At 40.1% G+C, this 27,562-nt stretch overlaps 2 protein-coding genes across 4 annotated transcripts; one reads left to right on the forward strand and one right to left on the reverse strand.

The window, feature by feature from the left end:
- Positions 1-12,401: 12,401 nt before the first annotated feature.
- On the reverse strand, positions 12,402-22,540 carry LOC118795512 (zinc finger protein ZIC 4-like). Of its 3 annotated transcripts, XM_036554049.1 has the most exons (3): positions 16,472-20,499; positions 15,746-16,363; positions 12,402-13,148 (listed from the first exon to the last, which is right to left on the reverse strand). In XM_036554049.1, exons 1-3 carry the CDS (start codon positions 16,893-16,895, stop codon positions 12,712-12,714), a joined length of 1,479 nt encoding a protein of 492 aa, XP_036409942.1. In that variant the 5' UTR covers positions 16,896-20,499; the 3' UTR covers positions 12,402-12,711. The 3 variants fall into 3 exon arrangements, 2 of the variants coding, with proteins under 2 accessions (XP_036409942.1, XP_036409941.1); XM_036554048.1 differs by having other exon boundaries at positions 15,746-20,498; XR_005005821.1 differs by lacking the exons at positions 12,402-13,148; positions 16,472-20,499 and adding an exon at positions 20,670-22,540 and having other exon boundaries at positions 16,289-16,363.
- Positions 22,541-22,614: 74 nt separating this feature from the next.
- LOC118795906 (zinc finger protein ZIC 1-like) lies at positions 22,615-26,955 on the forward strand. The gene is made up of 3 exons (XM_036554695.1): positions 22,615-23,870; positions 24,443-24,606; positions 25,089-26,955. Exons 1-3 carry the CDS (start codon positions 22,904-22,906, stop codon positions 25,284-25,286), a joined length of 1,329 nt encoding a protein of 442 aa, XP_036410588.1. The 5' UTR covers positions 22,615-22,903; the 3' UTR covers positions 25,287-26,955.
- The last annotated feature ends 607 nt before the right edge of the window (positions 26,956-27,562 follow it).

Raw genomic sequence — 27,562 nt, forward strand, 5'->3', positions numbered from 1 at the left:
GGTCTGTAATGATACCAGGGGCCAAACACATAAACATTTACAAATATCTATAAGCTTTTCAAGCGCCCGGCATTATGTGTGACTCCGAACATCCTTCCGTTGAATAGGACGTGTCACACTCGTGCGTGTCTCTTATAAAGGCCAATTGTGCATTAGACAAACATACAGGCAAAGGTCAAGTCCTTTTCAGCTCGAGAGTGTGTTGATTCACCTACCGTGCCGACAGGGCACCACTATATTATCAGTGGCAGCAGTCTTGCCTTTGGCTGAAATAATTCAGAGGAAATGACGTCTGGAACATAAGTAAACATATGTTTAATCTGTTGTGGGCTTCAAGGGGATATCATGACAATGTCAAAAAGAGAAACTCCCCAATGCCAAAAAAGTGCTAACGAGCAAGATTACTTATTTTTTCCGCTTTAGTGGTATATGCCCGCAAAGGAAATATTGCAATTTAGTCGCCAGCAGGTAATTTTGTGACCACTTAAAATAGGTCCAATACCACCTGGCTGGCAGTTATATGATTTATTAAAAATCAATGAATGTAAGAATGTAGAGGGTTTAAATTATTATTCATACTATTTCTATACACACAATAGCTGTATTCTTTAAGGAAAACGCGGATTAGATGAGTACCTTCCATTAATTGCGCGGCAGGTAGCAAGAGCGACAGCAACTAATCTAGCTTCCTGCTCATTGTATTGAGTTTTTTTCCTAATGAATGACAGGTAGGACAGTTTCCTGCCTCACACGTGCAAAAATAAACCTCTCACCGCTTGTAGCCCTGGACCCTGGCTGGGTCGAGGAAATAATTGATCCTGAGGATGTAGTTAATTATGTTCAGAAACGAGTCCTCCTTTTCCGAAAGTAAATGAGGATTTAGACATGACTCTTACGCCTATAAATCGTTGTAAATGTGCACGTGCGTATGTATGTGTGAATGCGCGCGCGCGCGCACACACGCACACACACACACACACACACACACTCACACACACACCATTTTTAAAAAGATGCAATGCACGCGTTATTAACAAGTTAAAATACTTCTCGCCGAAGGTAGAAGGGGAACACATTTTAAAAGGTACAAACATTTTTATGCAACGATATAGCCTATTTCCATGGGACATGTGTAATGTGTTGAAATGAATCTATTCATTTTTACCCAACAGTAAAAACAGATTCGGAGAGCATGAAGAAAGAGAAATCGCAGACGCTGTCTGCTCCCCCCTCCTCGGACTTTGCACAAAAGAGTTTCGGCCGCGTTATGAAAAATAGAAAAGTACTAAAGAATGTCACAGTGGTCGGTTTATTATTGCAGTCTTTCTTTATGGAAAAGAAAAAAAAGTCGTATTGGAAACGTGGCTTTGATGAATTAACTCATGGACAATGGGGCGAAATCTTGGCATAAATCATTCAACTTTCTCAAAGATGATGTGCTAATTAAAAATAATAAAGAGCGCAGTCAACGAAACGCAGTTTTTTTTTCTGAGAGAAATTACTGACAGAACAATTCGGATTTTAAAAGTGGAAAGACTCCTCCAAATACTCAATAATTATTTTCCAGAAAATCTATTCCAATATTTTTAAAAAAACATGGATCATTTTAGTACATTTTATTAGATTCACGTAGAGGTTCTTAAAAACTAAAAACTATTTTACAATATTTATTTATATTTTGCAGTCCTTCCCCCTTTGTTCTAATTGTTTTGGATTCCAGACCAAACAGCCAACGCGTCAAGAGATTTTAGATAGACAGATTTGTTTTGATAAAGCATTACCTTTCAATGAGAACCTTTAATTTCTTGGCTAGATTGAAAGCAATAGGCAAGAAATGTATTCGCCAATTTGTGCTTGGATTTACGCATAAGATTAATAGAAATTTGTAGGCAGGAATTTATATCAATTTCTATCAAGATCTTATAAGTTATTTAAACATAATGATTTCAGATATTAATATAACAAGCTGTCTTAAATTGAGCAATAATATGAAAATTTGTAAGTTTTCTGGTAATGATGATTACTTTTAAGGGACCAGTTGAATCAACCACAGAACATTTCTCATATGGCGGCGAGTAAATAAAAGCTCAAAGCGAGGCCTTAACTTTCAATAATCAAAACAGATTTTCCTCCTGTCGTAACCTGCATTATATTCTTGACTGTTACTTATAATCGCCCTCTCGCTTTGCCAGCACTTCAGATTGTACACTGGACTGTTAAGATTAAATCTGTTATCATTGAATGGAGTGCTTCGGCATTGGCAGAAGCACATCACATATAATGTGTTCGTTTGTTTTGTTTCATTTCAAGATGAAATGATTGGAGACACGAATAACCGAGGAGACGAAACACTATCTCAAGTTGATATTGATACTGAAAGTTTAAAAAAAACTGTATGAACAGTCTCCTCAGGCGAAAACCACGTTCTCGGTTACTGTATCTTCTGATATAGTATTGATATAGTATTTGACCAAATGACGAAAGCAGAGATCAAATGTTTTTATTGACGCTAAGTGAAACAGCATATTCACATTCGAAGCAAATGTGAATAAAAATTGATTTTCTTTTCCTGCACAACTGTTTGCAAGTTACTGGAATTAACAAAAAAGTGTGTATCGAAGAAAAGCTCCGCCTTTTTAAATTTGCTTTTTCGTATTAACGGACAAAGTCGGAGGGATTGAATCACGCTGAATAAAGTTTGCCTGTGATACTGGATATGTGGGTATTAGATGTGTTTTGTGTTGTATAGGAAGTGTGTGGGGGACTGCAAGACTAAATACAGGGGCAGAAACTGTCCCAGTTGCAGGTCAGAAAACTTAAGACAACGTTTGTCTTTAGCGGATATGAACTCCAGTTCAACAGCGTTCTACCCGCTTGTGATTGATATTGCGCCCTCCCCTTCCACTTGGTCCTTAATGACAAGCAGGTGGCTTTTGACATTTTCAGAGCCCCACCTCGAAAAATCTATAGCTGCCACAAACCAGTTTATTACCCATAACTCTTTGCGATACATTTTGACATTTAATGCCTCTTGTTTTGAGAAACGACAAACGTCTTCATTTCACAAAATACATGCCAGATAAACCAACATCTTCACAGGAAGATTTCATGATTATTTCGAGTGCCAACAGGCCTGTCGCGATTGTTGAGGATACCGATTTCAGTTCTAAATTAGGGGTAGATGAATATTGATTTGGGATAATCGTAAATCGAACAGGATGTCATACTTTTAAGTAGTTTCTTTTGTGGTTTTGAGTGTATAAGATCGCTTGGTTGCATCCATGTCAGACCTTCTTATCCAGTGGCGTAAAATCAGGCGGTACCACACAATCAACGGTTTCCGTCAAAGTGAATTCACCATATAAATGACTGTTTGTGAACCAGGAGTGATTCTGAGGATATGAAAAAAAAGGGCACTGGATCATTTATTCAAGAGCGTACCTGCAGCAGGTGCACTTATAACAATGGCTGGCAAATGACAGCGGCACTCTGGAACAAATCAAATAAAGCTTAATAGGGGCCTGATAGACCGTGAGGCATTAAACTTAACAAGATGCTTCTAACATCATAAAAACGTAAATGTCTTCATTAGTATGATCTCTGTGGACCGCCAAATATTTCATTAATTCATAATTTATGGTTGTTCGACAAATACTAGAAAGTATGTAAATATGACAGTCATAATGTCTTTTCTGCGGGAGATGGAGAAACGACCCAAAGTATTTCTTGCTGCAAGACTGAACACACGAATTATATCTCTTATCAAACTGTGCCATCAGTTTGCACAATGCATTTTGGCACCGACATGTGAAATAGTGCACTTAGACCAATGGGTTGAAACGTAGTGCTGTGGACAGGGATTTGCATTTGAAATGTTATACCTCTTCCAATAATGTATGTAGGAAATTTTGGCGCTTCGATGTGAATTGGTAACATACATGTGAAAAGGGAACATGGAAGTGAATATTTAGGTTTAGTCTGATCCCTTGTAGAACGTAGCACGATTGTCATTGTGCTGTTGCGCATGACTTGGGAAATTTCGGGATCAAAATGAACAACGCTCACGGCGGCAAGGTTTTATTACATAAGCATCATCGATCCAAGTTGGAAGCGTCGTTTCATAGGACACTCCTTCGTGCCTTTCCATCAGTTCAACATTAAAATGTTCTTGGGTACACTATGCACCGCGATAGTTAGTTTCAAAATGCGCTAATTATATATGTTGAAGGTGATGAACTGAACGAAAATATATGCGCCACACAACCAAGCTCCATTCGTATGACATTTGTATTCGGCTTGTAAATAATATCTGAACTTTATTATTGTCCTTTTTAGTTAAAGCAGTTAAGGTACTGCTGTTGTTGTTATCCTTATTTGCCTACTTTTCCATAGAGAAAATATGGAAATGTGTCTGTCATACTTTGCTCTCTCTCTCTCTCTCTGTGTGTGTGTGTGTGTGTGTGTGAGAGAGAGAGAGAGAGAGAGAGAGAGTGAGTGAGTGAGTGAGAGAGAAAGAAAGAGGAGAGAGAGAGAGAGAGAAGAAACAGAGACTCTTCGTCGTTGTTTTCCTTGGCTCGGATTAAGAGTGTATTATATCTCGCCGAAAGGTCATCTATGTGACTCAGCTATTAGTTGTACAACTCTATCAGTCTGTGTGTCACGTGTTCAACTGACTGAGGGTTTTTTCTTTTACTAAAAGTTCGAGGAGGTCAGACCACAGACGCAAGATGAACGGGATGTGAACGTCTATAAACAGCAGGGCAGCGGACCCTTGGACGGCTGCTGTCTTGTGAACACACATAGGCCTGTGACTACCCTTGCCGTGATATATAGGGCAATCCTTTCCTCTGCCTTCTCGTTATCTGTTACGAGAAACAAGTTCAGCCCTATCGTAGGATAGATCTGGCCTTTTGCAGACAGCTTTTCCGAATAATAATGCAAGCACGTGTCGGTTTTTGATGTATTTGGCAAAGGGTACGTTGGATGATATATCTCATTATATTAACCGCATTTAGCACTAGAGCACGACCATTTCACGTTGGGATGCTTTCGGTGTGTGGAACTCGAACTAACAGGTTGAAATGCAGTCTTGTATCCTCCGAAATTAGCGTACCCATTTTGTCTTCAACACACATCCAAGACGGCAAGAGACGGCCAAGACAGGCCCACGTGTTACTTTTCTACTCCACAAGAACCGTATTTGCAGCGGCCTTTGTGTATTGAAGCATGCGGTTTTTATTTCCGGGGCCTAACAATACTTCAGACCAAAACTAATCCATGGTGTTATGTTTCTGTGGTTATCATTTCCACAGTGAGAGAGATAAACCAAGCGATGACAAATAATGTCGAGAGAGGTAATCGCTCAAGGGCATGTTTACCAATTCATAATAATTTGTTCTCAGTGATATACGACCCCCTTACATAAATCGGAACAGCTTCCATTTGAGGGTGCAAATATGTTTCTTACACTAAGCCTTTCTGCATTGGTGATGATAGATCTCACGTACAATTTGTCCTGAGTGCAATTTTAGCGGGGACACAATGGATTTTATTAGATTAACGGGGACCCTCTTCCATATTAATGGAGTCTAGAAGTGTGGTCGCTTTCATAATTTCGTTAGTTTTGTCTGTAGCAATCGCCATTATTTTCATTGATAGACCCCCGCGGATGCTGAAGGCTACATTAAATTAAAACAATGTTCTGGTGTCTGGCGGTTGGGGACAGTCAATCGCTTTTGTAACGTGGAAAAGCAAATGTTGACTTCATCGAGTTTAGAAGCTTTGGCAGTTAACCAACAGTCCATCAGTTATTTAATTTATCCCTGCAAATGTTTTCTTTCTCTGTGAAGGTGGGGGTATAATTTATAGCTCACCATGTGGACGAGACAGAGAGGAACTTTAAAATGTACTGTTTCGCGTGCTTTATACGGCTATTCAATAGAAGCACGAAGGTTTGGCGTTAAACTTTCGCCTGGGATACAGTCAGCGTTCGTTCATTCATCAGTTAATTAATTCATTCATCATTAATTATTCATTCAGGCTTAGTATGATCCATCGTACACAGCTGGTTTGAACGAAAAACGTAACCATGGCTTAATTTGTTAGTGGAAATAAAGTCAAACCATTTTGTGTTGGCATTGAATCGCCCGCTAAATTTTTTCGCACGAATACTAGCAGATATATAGAAAACAATTTCTCATAGCATTAGTACAATGTTCTTTCAGCTACTCTGTAAGAATGTACAATTTCAATTAAGTTTGCCAGTAGTTTTCTTAACTGAGGAATATACCTCTGTAAATCATGTTTCCATTTGGATGCATATATAAATTCGAAATAGAACGCGGTTTCTGTTAACCATGAAAGAATAATGAAGTAAAATCTCAGATCAAAGAAGAAAGCGAAATAAGTGCTGCGCGCTCGTCTTATTCACACAAGTGCTTTGGGAGTCAAAGGCAACAAGCGTGTCTTATACTGAAAGGAAGTTTCTATTCAAAGTGCAGGTGTGAAGCCGTGTGGCACATTCCGCCACATTATGGGAAGGTGGTTAGAGATTAGTGTTCAGCCTTAATAACTGCTAAGGCTGATTTTCGTTGGAGAGAGCCCGTTCACCCATGAAAGCAAAATAATTTAGCGCCTTGAAATCTGGAGTGAAGTGACATCCCACTAGTTAATATTTTACTGGAAAGTAATTTATGGTTTAGGTTGTCTATTCAAATTCCAGCGAAACAGTTTTAAGGGCTCACCGGAAAACAGTTTTTTGTTTATTAGTTGTTCTTTCTTTTGCGAAAAGATGACTCGGGTGGTGGATCCATAAAAGAAGCAAACAGAGCCTGCTTATTAGGATCAAAACGCATTTACAACTTCAATGTCAAACACCATTGTAACCGCAATGGCAATGGTCCTGTGCTGGTTCACATGCGCCTGAGATTGCTAACGCAGACTGGCGAGGGAGGCACTGAGTAAGCGTTGACAGTATCAAACAGCCTGACCTACCTGTTAACACAGTATTCGTCCCTGAACACAGCGACACGTTCCGATTCACCGAAACAATTGTCTTAAACCAAGAGGAATTCTCTAATCTAAATCAAATCTTCAACCCAGGGCAATCTGCAGTGACGTAACGCCTTTATAAACGGGATTAAACAGCGATCTACGCTCGTTCCCTTTCGTGCTTCTTTTGTGTTATTTACAGTAAATTCCCAAGTCGCGATATTTTGTATTAGGCCTATTTGATAGGTGTTACTCCCGTTTCTAATTTGGTTCTGAAACCCTTCATCCGCCACGGCTACAACTGCATTGTAGACGTGTGAAAAATGAATTGAATGAGGTGTTTTATTTTATAAACAATATCACAACTATTTTGTTTCTATTTTCGATTATTACAAGACATTGGGGGGAAGAGACTACACACACACACACACACATATGTATGTGTGTGTGCTGCAAGAGCTTACAAGTCAGATAGTATATTCAATAATAAATAAATTTGGTTTTTTGTTATTTGCTATTATTTACTCTATATACACTGACCAGCAACGAGCATTAGGTGTAATCTGGAAAGAGCTATGCCCTCAAATTACTACTCAAGTGGCTTAAAGTAAGAGCGATGGTTTACTACGTATCACTAAGGGAGAACGCTGAGTTATTTTTTCCTCCTGAAATTCTTAGGTACTTGGGGACTGCGCGGTCAACGCTCCACGAGCTGTATGCAGGCAGTGGGAATCTCTCCCCGTTACCAGATACCAGTAAATATACAAGGTGTAGGTCTCCTGTGTCGTTTAAAGAGGAATGCTAGACTGCATGATCTTTACTGAGGTTGGTGCCAAGACGGTCTTTTTTTTTTTACAAAATATTAAATACACATTTTTTCATTAAGAAGCACATCCAATAACGCACTACATTGGGCTGTACACACATTAAACATGTAGTCTGCTGTATTGCGGCAACAAGTTAAAGTGCTGCTGTTGCTTTCTAGTGCTTTGGAAAGTGATTTTATTTAATTTCAGAAAGCGTTGAACTTTGCTTGGTTAGGCCTATTTTTTTAGACAGCCCCTGTGCCATCTAAAGCTATGCAAGGGTAAGCCCAAGGATACATGCTTGACCTTAAAATGTCCGTCACTTTTAGCAATGCCTGGTTATGCGATATTACTCCGCATTCTGTGTCTGCGTTCTCCACGGCCAGTCATCTGAACCTCTCCGGGTGGGAATACGAGTTTGAAGCTTTCCACTTGCTTCTACACTTTAGAACGCTGTTAACTCCTGAATAATATATTTTCATGCTTGGTGTAGCAGCTGTCTGGTGATTTTTTTTTTTTTGCACACCGACTCCAGAAATGCCATGTATAGTAATTATAACATAACTGCAATCCTGAATAGAGCACAGAAATGCTTTTCTTTGGATCCGCTAATCCCCCATTTAGAGGGCCTTGTTAAATAATGCAAGACAGTTTCCGGAAGTAGGATTACCAGTTCCATTATTTTACAATGAAATGATATTTCACACTTCAAGTAAGTTCTTAGTATTCCATAACAACGCCGGAGGAAACAGAAATGCAAAATGGATCAATTTCCTATTGTAGAAAACTGAAGTAATCCTCTTATAGCAATCTTTAATTAGAATTTGAAGGATGTTTAATTAAGGAAAAATGTCTTGGTCGCGTTCTACGTTTCGTTGAGACGTACATAATATGATCCTTCAATCCATCGTCAATGCTATTTTTCTCTATAAACTCAGAATGTATCAGCTTTCTGAAAAATGATAATTTCAACATTTCCTCAGGAAATGCCGCTCGCGCTGCAATGCTGATTAAGACGTGCAGAACTGACAACAGAAAGATGAGTATCGGCAGCGCGGCGGGCTTGGGCATGGCTTATTAATTTTATAGCAAATCCAGATGCATCTCTGGAAATGGAATGGTGGATATATCATCGCGAACACAATCATTATTAAAATGTTATTGTGTATGTGAGTGTATGTGTGTAAAACAGAGAGAGAGAAAAGAGAGAGAGATAGATAGATAGATAGATAGAGAGAGAGAGAGAGAGAGAGAGAGAGAGAGAGAGAGAGAGAGAAGGATGCATACATAGCAAAAGCTACACTAGAAAAAGCTGGATGAGGACATACTCCAAACGCGCTCCCCCAAACACTCCACAGTTGTCGTTTTCTTTTTCTCTTTGAACAAGTTATTGTTTATAGGCACCACTTCTTGTCCATACATCGCAGAGTTTGTCACCGGTTTATCAATGAATGGACGTTAATTAATGCTCTCAAGAAGTGGTGATGTGGCTGATGATGAGAACCAACAGGGGATGAATCCAAACGAAAAAAGCTTTGTCAAAGATGAAAAAGAAAAGCCCTGCGTCGATAAAGAGGCCACCAATGATGGCCACACGTCTCTCACCATGTTGTCCAGGGGGTCTTTTCCTCTTTTGTTGACTATAGTCAACTGTGATATCCTCACCAGCCTGGAGTGGCTATGAACTTGTGTACATACGTTTGGCCACTGTAAACTTCCGGTCTATGACACCTTGCCGTGCTTCACTGGGTCTGCGAAGTCATTAGGTACACGACCATAACATATCGGGTGAATACTCATGTTTGCTTACGGAAAGCAAGTGAGAAATAAGACTTTTTATTCCATTATATTGCATGCATGTATCAACAGATTTCACGAGATGGCTTATGTTTTGCTCTTCCTTGCTGCGTCAAGATGAGCTTGGAGAAATCTGCTGACACCTCAAATAGATCTAGACAGCGGAGTGCTATGTTCGAGGATATATTTGAGTCCTATGCATTGTGAGCGCTTTAATTGCAGTGAAACTGTGGAGTGTTAAGGATGTTTTAAATATTACATGGCTGTCATATCCAATATGATTTGTTATTACTATTTTGAAGTTGCTTGAAGCTTTCTTCTTCTGTGGTGCGTTTTGTAACGGTTCGGAGTAAAAGAATGAGAGGTCACAACGGAGAAGAGGAGAATAAACGGCAACAAAGAAGGCTTTCCGTGTCATCAGCGTCGTTTAGACGACAGGCAAGAATTCTTCAGATAACCCTCACTTCAAAGACTCCACGCTTCAGCTGAGACTAAACCATTCTTTTTTTATTAACCCGCAAGAGTTAGCACTAAAGAGGAATCGACTCTGTACTTTTTCCGTCGTGTTTATTTTCCCGCTATTCATTAGGGTATTTGGATAAAATAAACAACAAGACAATTACTAAAACACAAACTCCAAACTCACTGACCAAAAACTGCGTATCCACCCACCACGTCATCACATAGCCTATCGGTGTCCCTGTCATTCCAAATAAGGCGGTATACTGCTGCTCGCAAAGCCTTAAATATAATGATGCATATATATGCACGCATCGTGCTATAGCCTAAGCATGCGCATAGACCGACGAATCGTGCGTGAAATACGTTCAAATCAGACTCGAACGTGTGCGGATTCGTGACATTTTATGTCAAATAACGTATGCATTTGAGAACATATACATTCCTGATCCACACGCATGATCGCGCACGTACACGAGTGATGGTACTCAAAATGGGATTTCACGTATAGCCACATTTGTATCTGTGTCCTTTATTAAACTGATTGCTATTGCACTCTCCATTGCCATAGTGAGCTCAGCGTGGCGTGATAAAACACCATAAAACTTTTAAATACTTTTCAACCCCCCAAATCAGCCGCTGTGAGCATTCCGATTTTAGCTGGACCCTTCTCGCTTTCTTTACTTAAAAAGCATTTCCGTGGCTTTTCAAACTTTCTGTCAGCACTCAGGGCCTCCTCTGATCCCGGTAGAAAGAACAAACAAAAGTTACTGACGCTTCAATTCATGCGACTCCTTTAAGCAATGACATCGCATTATTATGTGGAACAAGGGCGTATTTGCATGAGGTTCTTTTGTTACCTCCGTCTTCGTTGTTTACTAGATATTAATTGAAAATCATTGAGTCTACGTCAAACAGAAACATATATTTGCAACAGCTTACCCACAGGCAACAAGTATTCGTGTATTACTTTGCAAAAAGATCTTGTGTCTCTACATTCAGATCATATTATTTGGGTTTGACTCGGCTATTACCATAGAAATCTTAACTCACCATGAAGATTCACCGTTGTGAAGAAGTGCTTCTTTGTACAAAAAAATCTTTGAAGTCTGGATGAGAAAATTTAATCTTTTCATCCGTCGCTGCAGATTACCTTGAAAATAAACGGGGTGTTTTATAAGAGGAAAATGGACTCTAAGAAAATCTTATTGTAACCTCATTGTATATTTTCCAGTGCAAGTATCATTCATGCAATTAAAATTATACTTAAGAGGGAAAAATAAAGCAATGTCGTTATCCTCACTGATGTGCCAATGTTGGCTAACACAGTTCGAAGTATTATATCTTTGTGCTTCCCTCATACACTTTACTTCTGAAATAGTTTGGAGTGCAGTAGGTCTTATACTACTCATGGGCGATTGGAATAACAGCTGAAAGACGCATTAACACGATGCAAGAGAGAGGAATATCCGCAACAGTGAAATGTTTTCCAGTCTAGTCAAAAATAAGGTTGAAATGAGGTTATTTTCCTTTAACGTTCCTTGTATATTGGAAATACGACTCGGCTATTAATTATAGGCCTATACAGACAGCTGTAATGACCTTTCTGAGAAATAATGAAGTGACCTGCATGACGCCCAACTCCTATCCATTTAATTGTTTACCATCATTAGCTATATAACCGCTTTTTGAGAATTATCATCGATTAAATCGTTCTACTATATATTGTATCTTCACCATGAAATGGTGTTTATGAATCAAACGATAAATGGGCCGTTGCACGGATAGCAAGGAAAGTTGAGCAGTGTGTGCACTTTCTCTTTAAGCAATATTGTCCCCGCTTTGCTTTTTCATTTTAAATAAATTTACTAGACGGACGACGGGGTTTTGACAGTAATAGCACTGGAATATACAATTTATTCAAAATTATTCACAAAGTACAAGGCATTTCGAGTAACTTTCGAGAGAAAAATTGGAATTCACATTGTCGTAAAATATCGAATTCGTAACAAATGCGTTAAATTAAAAATGGCCACTTCAGTCTAAGAAGTTTCAATAAGCATGAATGAAATGCCAATGTAAAAATATCACATAGCACAATAAGGCTACGACTAAAATGTAGGCGTTTTAGTTGCCGACTCACTGCATACACAAGAGGGGAGTTTATTCTGAAGGTCTACGTTAAACTGTTAATTATTTTCTGTTATTATTCTTATACAAAACAGTTACAAACGATAAAAATATTTCCCCAAAAATACTGAAAACACTTTACAAAGTTGTTATTAACACGTACACATGAAAACGTCACCATTTACAAATATACAGACTTTTCCCCTTAAACACTTTGGTTTGATAATACAAAATAATGCCCATGTCAAATTTGAAAAATAAATTATTGAAACAAAAGCGAAATAAACATAATTTACATCAAATTCAGCAACACACTTTTGATAAGTCATAAGAAATAATACTAAATTTATCACCCAGCTTGTATTAGTTCATGTACAGTTGGTCTTATTATATCGAAAAACAACTTTAGGCAGTTACAATGTTTGTCTGTGTGCTGGTGCAGAAGATTACATAAATTCGACCATCACTTGAAGGCAGTTTCTCGAATTTTGGGAAACTGGTTGAGCGTGTGTCGGAGCTAGAACTTTGGTCAGAAAGTCCCCCCTGGCTCGGGGTTTCTGTAAGGAGGCCCATCTGCGGGGTCAGGTGAAGAAGCGTTGCTGGGGGGGGTCTGGGTGCCACTTGCCCCCGAACTGTGACAAACATACCACTCGCTTAAATTGGCGGCCTGGTTAGATGACAGTGGCTCGGAGTGAGTGGAGGAAACTGGTTCGCGACCCGAGTCCGAAGAGGGTGAAACGAGAGACGGAGTTGAAGATTCGTAGCCTGAACTCGGAGGTGGAGACTTGCAGTGCACCTTCATATGTTTCCTCAAGGAGCTGGGGTGCGTGTACGACTTATCGCAGCCTCTCATTTTGCAGTTGTACGGCTTATCGCTGGTGTGAACATGGGAGTGCTTCTTTCGGTCACTGCTGTTAGCAAAGCGTCTATCGCATCCCTCAAACTCGCATTTAAAGGGCTTTTCACCTGAAAAAAAGACAAAGAAAGGAGGGTCGTGAAGTCAGGTCTACAGACATATTCATAACGTACAGCAAATTCAGTTTTTTTCATTGTTGCAGCCAAAGGGTGCCATTTTGTGCTTAGATCAACCACATGTCGGGTCATTTTGAACATCCTATTAAAATAATTGTTCATGAAAACAATTTCCATGAGAAACAGGGGATTCTTTTTTCAGTTTGGGTGTTGCTGAAAGTCGTTGTTTATCTTACCCATTAACCTTCTCTACAGCCCATTTAATAACTTCGTCCACCTGGTCTTCCATTTACCTTGTGGGTTTTGTCAGATCAGTTGCACTATATTTTTCATTATTAATTTAAATATATCGCTTCAACAATGACTATGTTCAGTCCCACTGTAGTGCTAGAGGGGGTATAATTTGGTCATATCTAGATCTTCCAGATTGCCAGAGTTCTGCTTCAGTTATTTATTGTGCTTACTAACTTGACTCAATCAAATGAAGATTTTTGCTTAAGATGAGCATATCCGTAAACAGGTCGAAGGAAGCATCGTCATCATCTAAAGACAGTATTCTAACCACCACGGTATCTGCATATCCTGTTTTCTCCATGCATATATGAATAGTTCATGATGAGTCAGGAAGATACTCCCAGCTACACGTTGACCTTAGGCTACACGAAGACCCTATGAAAATGTTGAATACTGCTGTCTAATTGAACTTGCGCGTTGACCTTATGTTGTGCTGAGACAGCCAATCAAGGATATTAGTGTACTACAAGCGAGTCGTAAGTAGCAGACCCCTGGGAAATGCTTATCCGTAAACGCCGGGATTTTGTTGTGTATTGACCGTAGCAAAAAGCAAAACTCTGTTTTCCTATTCCTGGGAGTTTAAAAAACACTAGAAAGGGAAATATTTCGCCGTTATTTTTCCTGTGAAAAGAAAAAAGACGTTGGCAGGGGAAAGATATGCAGTCGTTGCCATTTTTTTTGAACAACCCGAAATATCTCATTGTATTCAGTGCGTTCATTTAATCAATTCAAGCTGTGCATGCTTCATCAAAATAAAGAACCAGTCGCCATTTTTGAAAACTGCTTTTAAAAGTTTTAATTTTTTCGCCAGTATTTTTAATGAAAAATAACCACTAGGGTATATCGCAGATGAGAGAAAGACACTATAAGCTAGAAAAAGACGCAGCTCTTTAGTTTCTGTAGTATGTTGGTATCAACTTTTTCCTTGATACAAGTCACTCAGACCGAGATCTGTTGTGGAATTATTTAGTTGTATGAAAAGCCACACAAAAGAATTAAACTAAGCGAAAATACGAAGAAAATAAAAATAACTGGCTGGCTGCATCCTTTCGAAAATCTCTTCCTTGTATGGGTCCATTTTCATGTCTGCATATGCGTATTTCTCCTTTTTCATATTTTTTTTCCCACTGGGCTGGAATTAAACCCGGTAAATTTAACGAATTAATTCCATTGTTTACCTGACAGTTATTCAGAAATATTGTCAATTTGAAATATTGTCCCTCGGACATTACGTCGGTACATTTCTTGGTGCTTGCTGTTTGAATTATGCTGATTATATTATTTTTTTTTAAATCCAAAGTCATCATTTCCGGAAAACATTTAATACAAGTGTAGTATTTTCTTGAATTACATAGTTTTGAAATATGTATGTTCATATTTCACATCAAACACATATAAGTGTAAAATCTGGGCCTGTAACAGGACATTCATTGCGCTTATTAAAATAAATCGTGATTTGTCATGTCGTCGCGAGCGGAAATACCAACTAGTCCTTTCTGGCGAAGAAAACTAATAGGGAGCTGAGCATTATGCCGTTGTCATAACTTGGATGGCTAAATTCGTCAGTCACTGAAAAGATTCTGGTCGAAGAAGTAAGTAAAGTAACTGGTGACGTATTCGATTCTTTTCGCCCTCGTCTACTCACAACCATGACAGGGGGCGGCTAGGCCTCGACCTGCAGGATGTTTTGGTGTAAACAAGTAACTACCGTGTTGCATATGACAGTTGCATTGAGTGAAACTACGTATCAAGGTCATTCTCGTGGCTGCGAAAAGCAAAAGTTAATTTCCAATGTGTTAAAACTGAAATACTAGTCCTCTACAATGAGAGAGGATTAGTTAACATCTCGTTTTGCTGGCAGAAGGAGCCTGCATTTGCACGGTACTGTGCTACTTCTTGTTCCCTGACTGCCTTAATCATTAAGTAGATGCATATTTTCCATAAACGTCTGCATATCTATATCTATGTATTGATAATGAAATAGCTGTTACTGGTAAGGTTTGCGTTAAGAAGGTAACACACTAATTTAGCCAATGCATTTAAAGCCCAACCATGTCTACAAAATTATATTTTCTTGTGATCTTTATATATTGCTTTATATATATTGTATTTGTTTACTTATTTGTTATTATTCTGTACCTGCTTCTGATAGGTCCTCTTAATAGACATTGTCGTTTTATCAGAGGTAACTTAAAATCGACACATTTTGAAATTACAAGCCGTGTTTATAAAACAACACAACATAAATCCAAGCGTAGTACAACACAGTAGTATTAAACATGGGGAAGAACACTGACCTGTGTGAGTCCTTTTGTGAATTTTAAGATTTTCAGATCTCGCAAACACTTTGCCACAGCCGGGAAACGGGCAGGGGAACGGTTTCTCGCCCGTGTGCACTCTGATATGGTTAACGAGTTTGTACTTTGCTTTGAAGGGCTTTCCTTCTCGGGGACACTCTTCCCAAAAGCAGATGTGATTTCCCTGCTCTGGTCCTCCGACGTGCTCCACCGTAACATGCGTCACAAGCTCGTGCATGGTGCTGTAAGTTTTAGAGCAAAGTTTTTTCGCCGCGTGCTCCGGATCCAGCCACTTGCAGATAAGCTCTTGCTTGATCGGCTGTCTCATATAGCGAAAGAAGGCACCGGGTCCGTGGTGGTGAGCGCTTAGGTTCATGCTCATATTCACGCCGCCGTAGCCGTGCAGAGGCGAGGCAGCGAACGCTTCAGCCCTGGAGCCTGCCACTTGACTCATGTGATCAGACCGAACGTACATTTCTCCAGGTATTCCCAACCGTATTTGTCCATTCAGTGCTTGACCACCTGGCGCTCCGTTAGATGGCTGTTCGTGATGGAGGCGAGGGAAGAGGGAATGGTTTCCAGCGTCGGGGTGGTGGCCATAGTGTCCGGGATAGCTACCTGTTGTTGAGACAAATATTCCGTGGTGAGAAGCTGCAGCGGAGGACTGGTCAATCAGCCCGGGCATGGCTGGAGCTGCCAAATCCCTTCGAATTAGGAAATCTCTACCTGCAGACAGCGCCTGGGCCGGGTGAGACATGGAGTATGGGACTGCCGCAGCCTGCACTGGGCCAAAAGCTTCCGTTTGACTGGAGACCACTTCACTGTGGCCTGCCATATGATGATTGTGGTGGTGATGGTGGTGAGGATAATGATGGGCTGGGCTGATTTTGAGGGCCGCGGAGTGCCCCATGTGTTCTGGACCGAATGGACTCGGCCCCAGGCGGGGTTCTGCAGTAATCTCTCCGGGGTGCGCGTGACCCATTGAGTGTGGATGGCTGCTGAACGCCGGGATGCCTGTCACGCTCTGAGGGGTATGGTGGTGATGATGGAGGTGGTGGTGAGCCCCCGCCAAGTCAACTAATCTCAGCGCCGTGCTCCGCTTGGAAAACGCAGGCTCCGCCATTGGGTTTCCCAAAGCATCCACGCTCATTACTCCTAATTTTAGAGTAACTTGACAGCAGGCAAAATAATAATGATGATGATGATGACAAATCTATTTTAATCGCAATAAAAAAAATATGTCAAAAAAAAACTTTTTTAAAGTTTTGATTCTATCTCGGTGCCTACGTGGGATCCCATTCGTTTAAGAGGCAACAGCAGGACGCTTTGAGAAACTGAATAGAGATTCATGGTCGGCGCTGCAGCCCGTGGAGCTAAACAATCACCGAGCCTTCTAATTGGTCAGCGCTCAATGATTGACGTCACTTGTGACAGTTTCCAATGTGAAGAAAAATGTTTCAGTGACAGCAAGCGTCCAAAGCGCCTGCGCTAAGCCTCAGGCAACACAAGAAATGTGATTTTTTTTCTTTGCTGTTGTTATGCAAAGGGTATGATACTTTTAAGGGTATTATCCTCCAACGCTTTTCTTAGTGTTACAAAGCTGTCAATGTAAAGATGTTCAAGCACTATTAGTTTGATTAACGGCAAACCATTTTTGAGAGTATTAGCAAATCAGAAACAGAAATGTATCGTGACCGTGCTGAAGTTTCGCTGTTCTTTTTCTATGCAACAATCGTGGACCGCAAACCACAATAAATTAAACATTTTTGAGTTAACATGTTTACTTTGTAAAAGTGGCGACAGGAAATAAAGTGCTTAGAAATTATACTTTTGTACTGCAAATGCACGCAGTTTCCACTGTACAAATCGATGCCGAAGGCCATAGCAACGGAGATTACACAAACCCCGCCTCATTCAATCCTCCTAATGTTTTACTTCGTCATGGGATCCGTTTCCCTATGTTTGTGAGTGGAGATAACGTTGACTATTATCCATGGTAGAGATAATGCAGTGAATCTGGTGTTATGATCCGTGGTAATTTTGTCCACGAGCTCTGTCGGATTCGGTCCACGAGCTCTTTCAAAGCCAGTCTACCAGAACGCAAGGGGAGGTGTCTGACGAAGGAGTGAGAGGAGGAGTTAGCAAGGAGACGAAGCAAATCAAAATGCCTCGAAAGATATAGAATAATGTTTCTTGGTATGCAAAAGAATACCAACAGACCGAAAGTTTCAAAATGACTTCAAGTGAAAAAATTTCACGTCGTATTCTAGCTGACTATAGATCTGCGCAACTGTCGCGATATTCTATCCCTGCACTTTAGAGCATAGTTCACTACCCGTCTGCATGGGAGCAGTACAGATTTTAACACTAATCATGATTCGTTAACTGGCAAATGCAGTGTCAGTGTCAAATACTGTGCTCTCGTTTTGAACTTTACTTTTTACGCATTTGAATAGGCCTATCTACAGCTGAAATAAATGTTGAAATTCTAGGATGATGCCCACAATTTATAAGACTTTCTGAGCAAGTATCCTGTAAAATTTCCAGAAATTAGACTACTGAATCATAGCATTCTGATATGTAAATAGATTCTACTGCTTTAGTAATTGGTATGTGAACTGTAAGGGCAACCTGACAGCTCTGCGCCATGTGCACAAACTCAGAACTAAACTACGAGCAATTTTAAATACTCGTGTTTTTCATCTTCTTCTTGTGGCTGGCTTTAAGGAGCTGTATAAAACAAATATAAAAATTAATAGCATTTTGCACATACCACACGTGCGCTTCAATGTCGCCTACATTCCAAAATAGCGACTAAAATGTCGAATGGTAAAGCTATTTGCAGCGGCAACCCTCAAAGTTAAAACATAAGAAAAGAACAGTAAGACAATATATACTCGTATATAAAGGATTATATCCAAAGTATAAACATTCCTCTCATTGCGTGAACACTATTATTTTTAATATTTTGCACTACAACTTTTTACACTGCAACATAGAAGCACCATCATAAACATGTACGCGCGCGCAATTGCGTATCTCATAAAAAGGGGAAAGCATTCTGTTAAGGTGTAAAGGTTAATATAAATGTGTTCATAGAATAAAGGTGTCCTTACCGAAAGAGATCCCATATTCCTCGAATTTTTATTATAATCAAACCGCCCGGTATCAAATAAGAGTTATGTCAACCGAGCCAAAATTAGATTAAATGGTTCCCATTAGATTCATGGCAAATATTATTCATGGAATCTGGAATATCATTGGACGGATTATTTAAGTGTTCATTCGCTGATTTGTTCTTCTCTTGAAACAATGTGTATGGTGTGCGGGCAGTGCAACCTCCAAAACCCTTTGAAAGAATGTCACGCCAATATTTTACTACCTGGAGGTCAGTGGCACATACAGCGTTCAGTTACAATGCGCTTTGTATCCCCTTTCCTTCTAGGCGTAGGTGTATCTTTGTTCAGTACAGAACTTGAGATTTCCGTTGCAAATCACGTGATTGGTTTACTGAAGGAAATATTTCAGGGGGCCTACAGAATGTTTGGCTTTTGATTTGCATATACCGAAACTAGATGTGATTGTCGTTTCACTCCCATTAAAAAAAAACATTGTTGCCGAAAACACATTTTGTAACATGCCCCTACTTCTCTCCGGTACATATCTTGCGTATAGTGTTTTAGGAAACAACAGTTCAGGTTGTAATGATAATCCGAAGTGTGACGACAATATTTTGTATTCGGAACCACAAATTTAAAAACGCAAAAGAAAGCACATCTTAACAGTGTAAACGAGTATTGGTCAATCATATGCATTACGCCTCGCAAGTATTTATCTCAATAAGTCTGTAATCGCAGTAGCTTCTGATCGTTATGTTTACAAAATGATTCTGGAACCATTCGGGCTGAGTCTGTGTGAAATGATTCAAGATATAGAATCATAATACAGACCAACAAACAAATAACTCCGCAAATAAAGTTGTCTTCAGATTCCACTGATGTTTGACCTGCATTAAGTACAATTGGCGTAAATTCATTTCGTTCCTCTCACCAATTTGCATGGCATCTGTTCTGCAAAAAAAGCACTTGGTGACAAAGACAGTGTAAAACACGTCAAAATAAAGTAAACATGGTATGAAACGTGTCTAATGCTGAATACATTTATTGCACGACTGTTGCAGTGCCACGGGTTGCAGCAGCGCTCTCTGTTAAGGTATCCCTGAAATACAGTCGTTGTTTTGGTTCCAACTAGCGCCCCCACCCCCGAAAAAGGACCGTCTACAACTCCACATTTGATACTAACATAAACAATTCTGTCATCCATATTTTCACAACATGGTATCCATCATATTAAAATTCAAGCTGCAAAGACGTGTGAATCAACACGACGGAATACCTTAAACGAGAGCGAAGCTACCGTGCTGTACCAGCTCCGTCAAATACAATATAGCTGTCTGCCGGCCTGTGGGTCAAGGGTCAGTACAAACATAGTGAAATTCATAGAATTGAGAACATTATAAGGCATGACTTAAATAATCGAGGATGAAGTAAAACATACACGGACAACGTCATATTGTATCTTGATAAACCAGTTTGCTTTCACAAACGTAAACATAATCGGACGCATCCCCGTTAATAGGTAAAATAACATTGAATGCAATGAGGCACCTAAACATGCGAAGCTCAATAACGCTAACGTAAGCACGCTATCATCGCAACGAAACACACGTAGAAATCAATATTTACATGATCTCAGAATCACAACACTCCTGTTGTCTCGTTATACCTCTAGGTTTTGGTTAGAGAGTCATCCACGATTGCTAGAAAAAAAAATCTTTGTTTCATTTAAAATATCCCACAGCATCGGGGGAAATTTCGTCCTTATTTTGCAAGGAAACATTTATGGTTTATAATTATACATTCACCTCAATGTGCGTGCAGTCTTCCCGTGCTCCGCGTTCTCCACCTGTTGGAGATTCCTCCCAGATTTCTTTTTTTCCCAGGTCGCGTAATCTTGGTTCAAAACTACGCAAAGATAAGACGACCAGCAGCACTCATTTCGTCTTTTCGGCCTGTCTTTCCCAAATCAGAGTGGGAATGTATGCAGGGTGGATGAAACGTGCAGTTGGGATGATGTTTTAATGGCTGGCGTGTCACGCCGGGGCTTGCGGCTTTGAACTCCAGCAGCCTCCGTTTCCCGCTGAGAGTGCCGCAAATTCCACATGCTAACTTCTACAACCCACAACTTTTATACTGGCAATTGTGTAGCATAACACGCATGCCAAATGCACATTACAGCAAAAAGTACGGCCTTTTGATATATCCTTATTGCACAAAGCAAAATAAAGATCAGGGGTGATAAACGGACAATTAATAGGACGACGAGAGAAAATCGATATTGTGCTTTGTGATTGAATTAAACTCACTTCGAATGACTCAGATATACCGCCTTAGAGTGACTGTTTGGTATAAGAACTGCATTGGGTACACAACGGCATGTCTTTGCAATGCAGAGATTGCCAAACGTGAATGCGCCTACATACGTACCATGAGAAACCTAAAATGATACTGGAAACACATTAATCCACAATTCATATATTATTGCTGCGACAAGTGGCGGTAACTGTGGGATGTAAGCTATATGCCGACATGGTACACGTGACGGAAGAGCGCTTTACGATACACGGAGGTATGTATTTTACTGTATGCGGATTGCAACATATAATCTTCTGTGATGCAGCTTTGACAGTGATGTTTAATGTATTCCTCTATGGAACAGAGCGTCACGTTTTCACAAGCGAATAAGTAATCCAGTCCCACTGGAGACTTCGTTATGAATATGCTGGAGTACAGTATGCATGCATAGTCTTTAGGAGCGAGTTTTCATGTCGCAGAGGAGAATCAAAATTTTTCTGCATTGACCTTTTCTTGCAGAATATGTGTTCTTTTTGCAACAAAAACGCAATGGGCTATGTACACTCAACTTGTTGATTAATTTATTTCTCTCCCCTGTGGTCTCTTCTTTGAACGCTTTTTTAGATGTTTTCAGTCTCGAAAAGTGTCTCAAAGTTGTCGCCTTCTTCCTTTTTGTTCACGCGCCTAAAGTTAACTGAATTTTCACTGGAGACCAAAAGACTCGTCGACAACAAAGACGCCACTTGCCCTTTCGTCCAATTGTGACTCCGTTTGTGAAAGAATTCCAATCAACGTGACATGTGAATTGTGAATTTAAAATGAATAATTTTCCATTCAGACGTCTCCCTGGAGTGCTCATTTATCATTTACCAAAGAATGCCACTGTACCACAAAACAGGCATTCCCAGAAGAGGGGGGCAATTTGGCAGTTTTGTCCAGTACTACCATACATCACGAAATAGAGCAAACGTTTGTTATAAACCCAGCGACTTACTTTTCAGCCGAAAATAGACTTGTATTCGTATCGGAGGATATGGGCTAAATAAAAAATATCTCAACTGGCCTAAAATGACAGAATGCCTGAAAAAAGCACCCAAAGCGCAATGTGCCTTTTTTCCCCAGAGAGTGTGTTCAAGATCATTTAGATTTTTACAATCCTTGCTTTCGGGGAAGCTGTGTTGCCTCTTAGTATTTCTCAACTTTTCTCTTTTTCTTCGCCTTACTAGCCAAAATTACAATCAGCTACCTTACAATATCGTGGATTGATGATGTGCATCAACCAATCGGGACGGAGCTGGAAGACCGTGAACTGTTGTTAGTTGGTGAGTGTGTGCAAGTGGGAGAAAAGGGGCTTCCTCGAATGAGAGGCCGGGCAGGGCCTCACGTGACACCTCCCCTATTCCCCATTCATCTAGGGGGGACGGTGTTGTCTTTACAATTCATTTATCTGCAGGAATGATTGCAACTATCAGTCTCGAGCTCACCGCCCGGCTGAGGAGGTGAAAGTTTCTCCGCGGGAGGATAAACTGCAGAAGACAATACTGTACATGCTTTTCGTCAGCGATTGAGGAAAGGAAGTGGGAGAAAATTCCTCCAAAAAAACAATCGAATATAAATAGAAAACGGAGAGGTGAGTTTGCGTGGTCGGTAGAATAAGTCGCACAAGCCTCCAAGCAACAGCAGAGGTGAGTGTGTTTGCGCGTGATTTTAAAAAATTTCTTGCAGTCCCAGCTGCAGACTTACGATGCTCCTGGACGCAGGACCTCAGTATCCTGCCATAGGAGTGACTACGTTCGGTTCCTCCAGACACCACTCAACAGGCGAAGTCACCGAGAGAGAAGTTGGGTTGGGGATAAATCCGTTTGCTGACGGGATGGGCGCTTTCAAAATCAACCATGGTACCCATGATCTGGCCCCTGGACAAACGGCGTTTTCCTCCCAGGCTCCCAGCTATGCGGCCGCTGCTCTGGGGCACCATCACCATCCCGCTCATGTCAGCTCTTACTCCACCGCGGCGTTCAACTCCACCCGGGACTTTCTGTTCCGAAATAGGGGATTCGGAGACGCCGCGAGCGCACAACACAGTCTTTTCGCCTCCGCAGCGGGGACTTTCGCAGGGGCACACGGACACTCCGATGCCGCGGGGCATCTTCTGTTCCCAGGACTGCACGAGCAGGCGGCCACGCACGGGTCCCCGAACGTTGTAAATAGTCAGATGCGCCTGGGTTTTACCGGGGACATGTACAGCAGAGCGGAGCAGTATGGACAGGTCACGAGCCCCAGGTCCGAGCACTATGCATCGACCCAGTTGCACGGCTATGGCGCTATGAACATGAACATGGCTGCGCACCATGGAGCCGGGGCCTTTTTTCGGTACATGAGGCAACCGATCAAACAAGAACTTATCTGCAAGTGGATTGAACCCGAACAACTGTCGAACCCGAAAAAGTCGTGCAACAAAACTTTCAGCACGATGCACGAGCTTGTGACCCACCTCACTGTGGAGCATGTTGGGGGACCAGAACAATCGAATCACATCTGCTTTTGGGAAGAGTGTCCCCGAGAAGGGAAGCCCTTCAAAGCAAAGTACAAACTCGTTAACCATATCAGAGTGCACACGGGCGAGAAACCGTTCCCCTGCCCGTTTCCCGGCTGTGGCAAAGTGTTTGCGAGATCTGAAAATCTTAAAATCCACAAAAGAACACACACCGGTAAGAATTATATCTGCTTTTGCCTCTTAATTTTGTGCCACTTCTATACCCTAACATCTCCTTTTTATCGTGTTTAATTCAATTATACAATTAAAAACAGAATACTGATAGCGATGTCATTCTAATTGCACTGTTGTTGGGTTACTTTTCAAACATAAAATCTTGTCATTTAACATCGCGTGTGTTTCTAAGTAAAATGATGTGCAGTATGTCTTATCTAAAATTGCACGTTTTTTTTAACATTGAAACTAACTGCTTACAAAGTGCGAATAATGCGACATATCATAGATTATACAGAGGATTTTATTACCCCAACATATTCTCATAAAAATTACTATTCTAGTATTTATAAGTGTTTGTAGTATTATGTTTACGGCCATGATTTCATTCATTTGTAGATATTAGAAAATATCTATCTATTCAAAAATACAACGTCTCCTGGTGAGGAACCGAAAACTATAGTGCCAAAAAATAGTTTTAGAGTTTGATGTATGTCGTGTGATTATATGTTATCACTTATGCTTGTATTTGTATTTTATTTATGGAAACTGTACAATTTGTTTTTGTGACAGGCGAAAAACCATTCAAATGCGAGTATGAGGGCTGCGACAGGCGGTTTGCGAACAGCAGTGATCGTAAGAAACATATGCACGTCCACACGTCTGACAAGCCCTATCTCTGCAAAATGTGTGACAAATCCTACACACATCCCAGTTCTCTCAGAAAACACATGAAGGTAAAATTTAATGCATGTTCATGTGGTATATGTATCTGCGTGTGTGTGTGTCTGTGTGTGTGAACAGCATGCGCGCATGGTTTCACAGTTTAGTGTGTGTGTGTATATATATATATATATATATATATATATATATATATATATATATATATATATATATATATATATATATATATATAAGCCTATAGTACTTTAGCAACGTGACGCCATGCCGGCTTAATATGTTCTGTGGTTTTGCATAAGTAGGCTATATTTATAATTTAATGCAACGTAATGCAGTATAGGAGAAAGGCAAGCGACGAAGCCGTCTTGAATTGTTGTTAATGTGCTTTTTGTGACATGTCTGACGCTGTTTTTATCTTGAGTATCAATGTATAACGCAGAAGTGTTGAACTGTAGGCAATATCGATCACTCTTCAAAGGCCAGACTACTCCAGCAAGTAGAGCAGCGAAAATAATGACCTGTTGTCTTTTCTCTGTAGGTTCACGAATCGTCGTCACCAGGGTCTCAACCGTCTCCAGCGGCCAGCTCAGGGTACGAGTCATCCACGCCTCCGACAATCGTATCCCCATCGACAGAGAACCAAAGCAGCAGTGCTATATCTCCAGCGTCCTCCACGGTGCACCACGCGACCGGTCACAGCGCGCTGTCATCAAATTTTAACGAATGGTACGTTTAAAATGTTTTTAAATGACTGCAGAGTTAGGACTGCTGGAGCACAAAGACTCTAAGAGCCGCACAATAGGCACGGAGTGAAAACACGACGAACCCAATTTTTTGTGGTACACGACTGCTATGCGAAGGGTGAGCAATGCACCGTCCGACGGGAAGTTCATAGGAGTTTGAAAGACTGCATACAGGAGATCTCAAATTGCATGATAACTGCGAGCTGCGGCCTGTTTGTACATGAAGACTTTCTTGTTTAAATATGTAATATGTTATTTTGTAAATAGCTATATCACAGTTTACGGGATTTTGTGAAAAGTGTGGTCCCCAGATTTATGGAAAATGAAATGGTTTTTAAAGCATAATGCGATGAATAGTATTGATTGACAAGAATGTTATAGTAAATGTGTACCAAATGTGAATTACTCTGTATGGTTACACGTCGACCTAACCGACTATTAGTATTAATGTGCTTTTGTATACAGTGAAAACATTTCGTCCCGAAGTCTAGTCTGAGTACAGTAAATTGTTGTTATTAAATGTCATGTCGATAAATCGTATAGTAAAAAGCCTGAAACTCCGTGTCACTCTGTTGGTGATATGTATATATACAATATATAAGGAAAAACATATCTGTCCATTTCCAAAATTATTTGTCCATTGCCTTGGTAAATTGAAACAAATCACATTATGTGTAACCCAAATCTCCATATTTATCCGCATGTAAAGGGCCGGTATGTTAGAAATACTCGATATTTATGGGGAAATGCGTTCGTATGTAAATTTTAGTTTATAAACTTGTTTGGTTACATTTTGTACAGTATTAAAAAAACTTAAATGGAAAATAACTGCTCTCGGCATTTTTGTCTCTACTATTCTGCTGAATTTAGACATTAATGAGTTGCACATACTATGTCGTGTTAGGATGGTATTTAAATTGATTAAGGATCCTTTGTCCTGCGGAATGCAATCATGATGTTAGTCATAATGAAATGTATTATCTACAAAATTTTGAATTTACTGAATCCTCAAGCCATAAAGATCTACATAGACACAGATGCGAAGATAAAAAGTGCTTTGAATATAACGGATAACATTATTGTTTAAATTAATGTTTTTACTATTTTAATCGGCGGTACGACTGGGCTAGAGATATTAAATTCTTTGCGTAAAACAGAAAAGACAATACACTTGTTTCAAATATCTTCTCTGTCCTTGTTGGTTAACCTAATTTAATTGACAACATCTAATCCAGTAAAACGGACTTTATTGAGAATAATTTGATTTTCTTTCACTCTTTCTTATTTATCCACAATTAACATCAAATCCCTGACCTTGAGTAACGAATGAACAAAAACAGTAAATGGCTCGGTTTCATAAATGAGATTAGCCTTCTCGTGTCCAATAATTGCTAAACGCCTGTTCCTTGGAAACAAATTCAGTTTCACGTTGTTTGATTCGATAGTGAAACAACACCAAGACTACTAACTTAGCCACGGCTAGGGTGACTGCTGAGCTATGTTCCTCGCTGTAGCTTGCAGATCACCCCATTAAGCAGACATCAAATCAACTGACTCGAGTTATCGTGAGCTTGGCTAGCATTGGCACTGTGGCACAGAGCGGAGTTCACCGTACATACGACTCACACTGAACGGCTCTATGCGCATATACGATTCTGAATCTTAAAACACAAAGACTTAAACCACGTGCACTGTGAAATAAATGAGACACGCCCACTTGTATCTTGTGTGCGCGCGCGCCCGTGCTTGCTTGTGTATATTGTGTACATAACTTGCATAATAAAGAGAACATTGATTGTGATCAGAGGTAGCTGTCATGTGTCCTTATATCTCAAAAATATCTGATAAATTCTATATCAAATAATTCCGTGCAATATACGTATAATGTACTTCATTCATATACAGTTTAACGTTCCAAGAACAAATGTAAATGAAGCGAAATGGCCCTTTTGTCTCACACTTCAGGAGCTTGTACATATTAAAATAAGGACTACGGGATGAACGTATTTTTTCGACTTTTTTCGCCAGTTTTATGTTCCCATGTACCTTTTCATTTTCATGAACGCACTGTTCATACAACATTGGAGACTATTACCTATCTGTATGCACAACACAAAGCTACGATCGTTTTATATGAGCTGCCCGATGTTGATCTAAAAAATTATCATTTTATCATCGTTGCATTGTTCATAAATTTAATTTGATAATGTAGATACATATACATTATGTATCTGGGCCGTATACCTAATGCCATTGGGTAATTCGCTTG

Source organism: Megalops cyprinoides, chromosome 20 (assembly GCF_013368585.1).
Source record: "Megalops cyprinoides isolate fMegCyp1 chromosome 20, fMegCyp1.pri, whole genome shotgun sequence".
Taxonomy (NCBI): Eukaryota; Metazoa; Chordata; class Actinopteri; order Elopiformes; family Megalopidae; genus Megalops; species Megalops cyprinoides.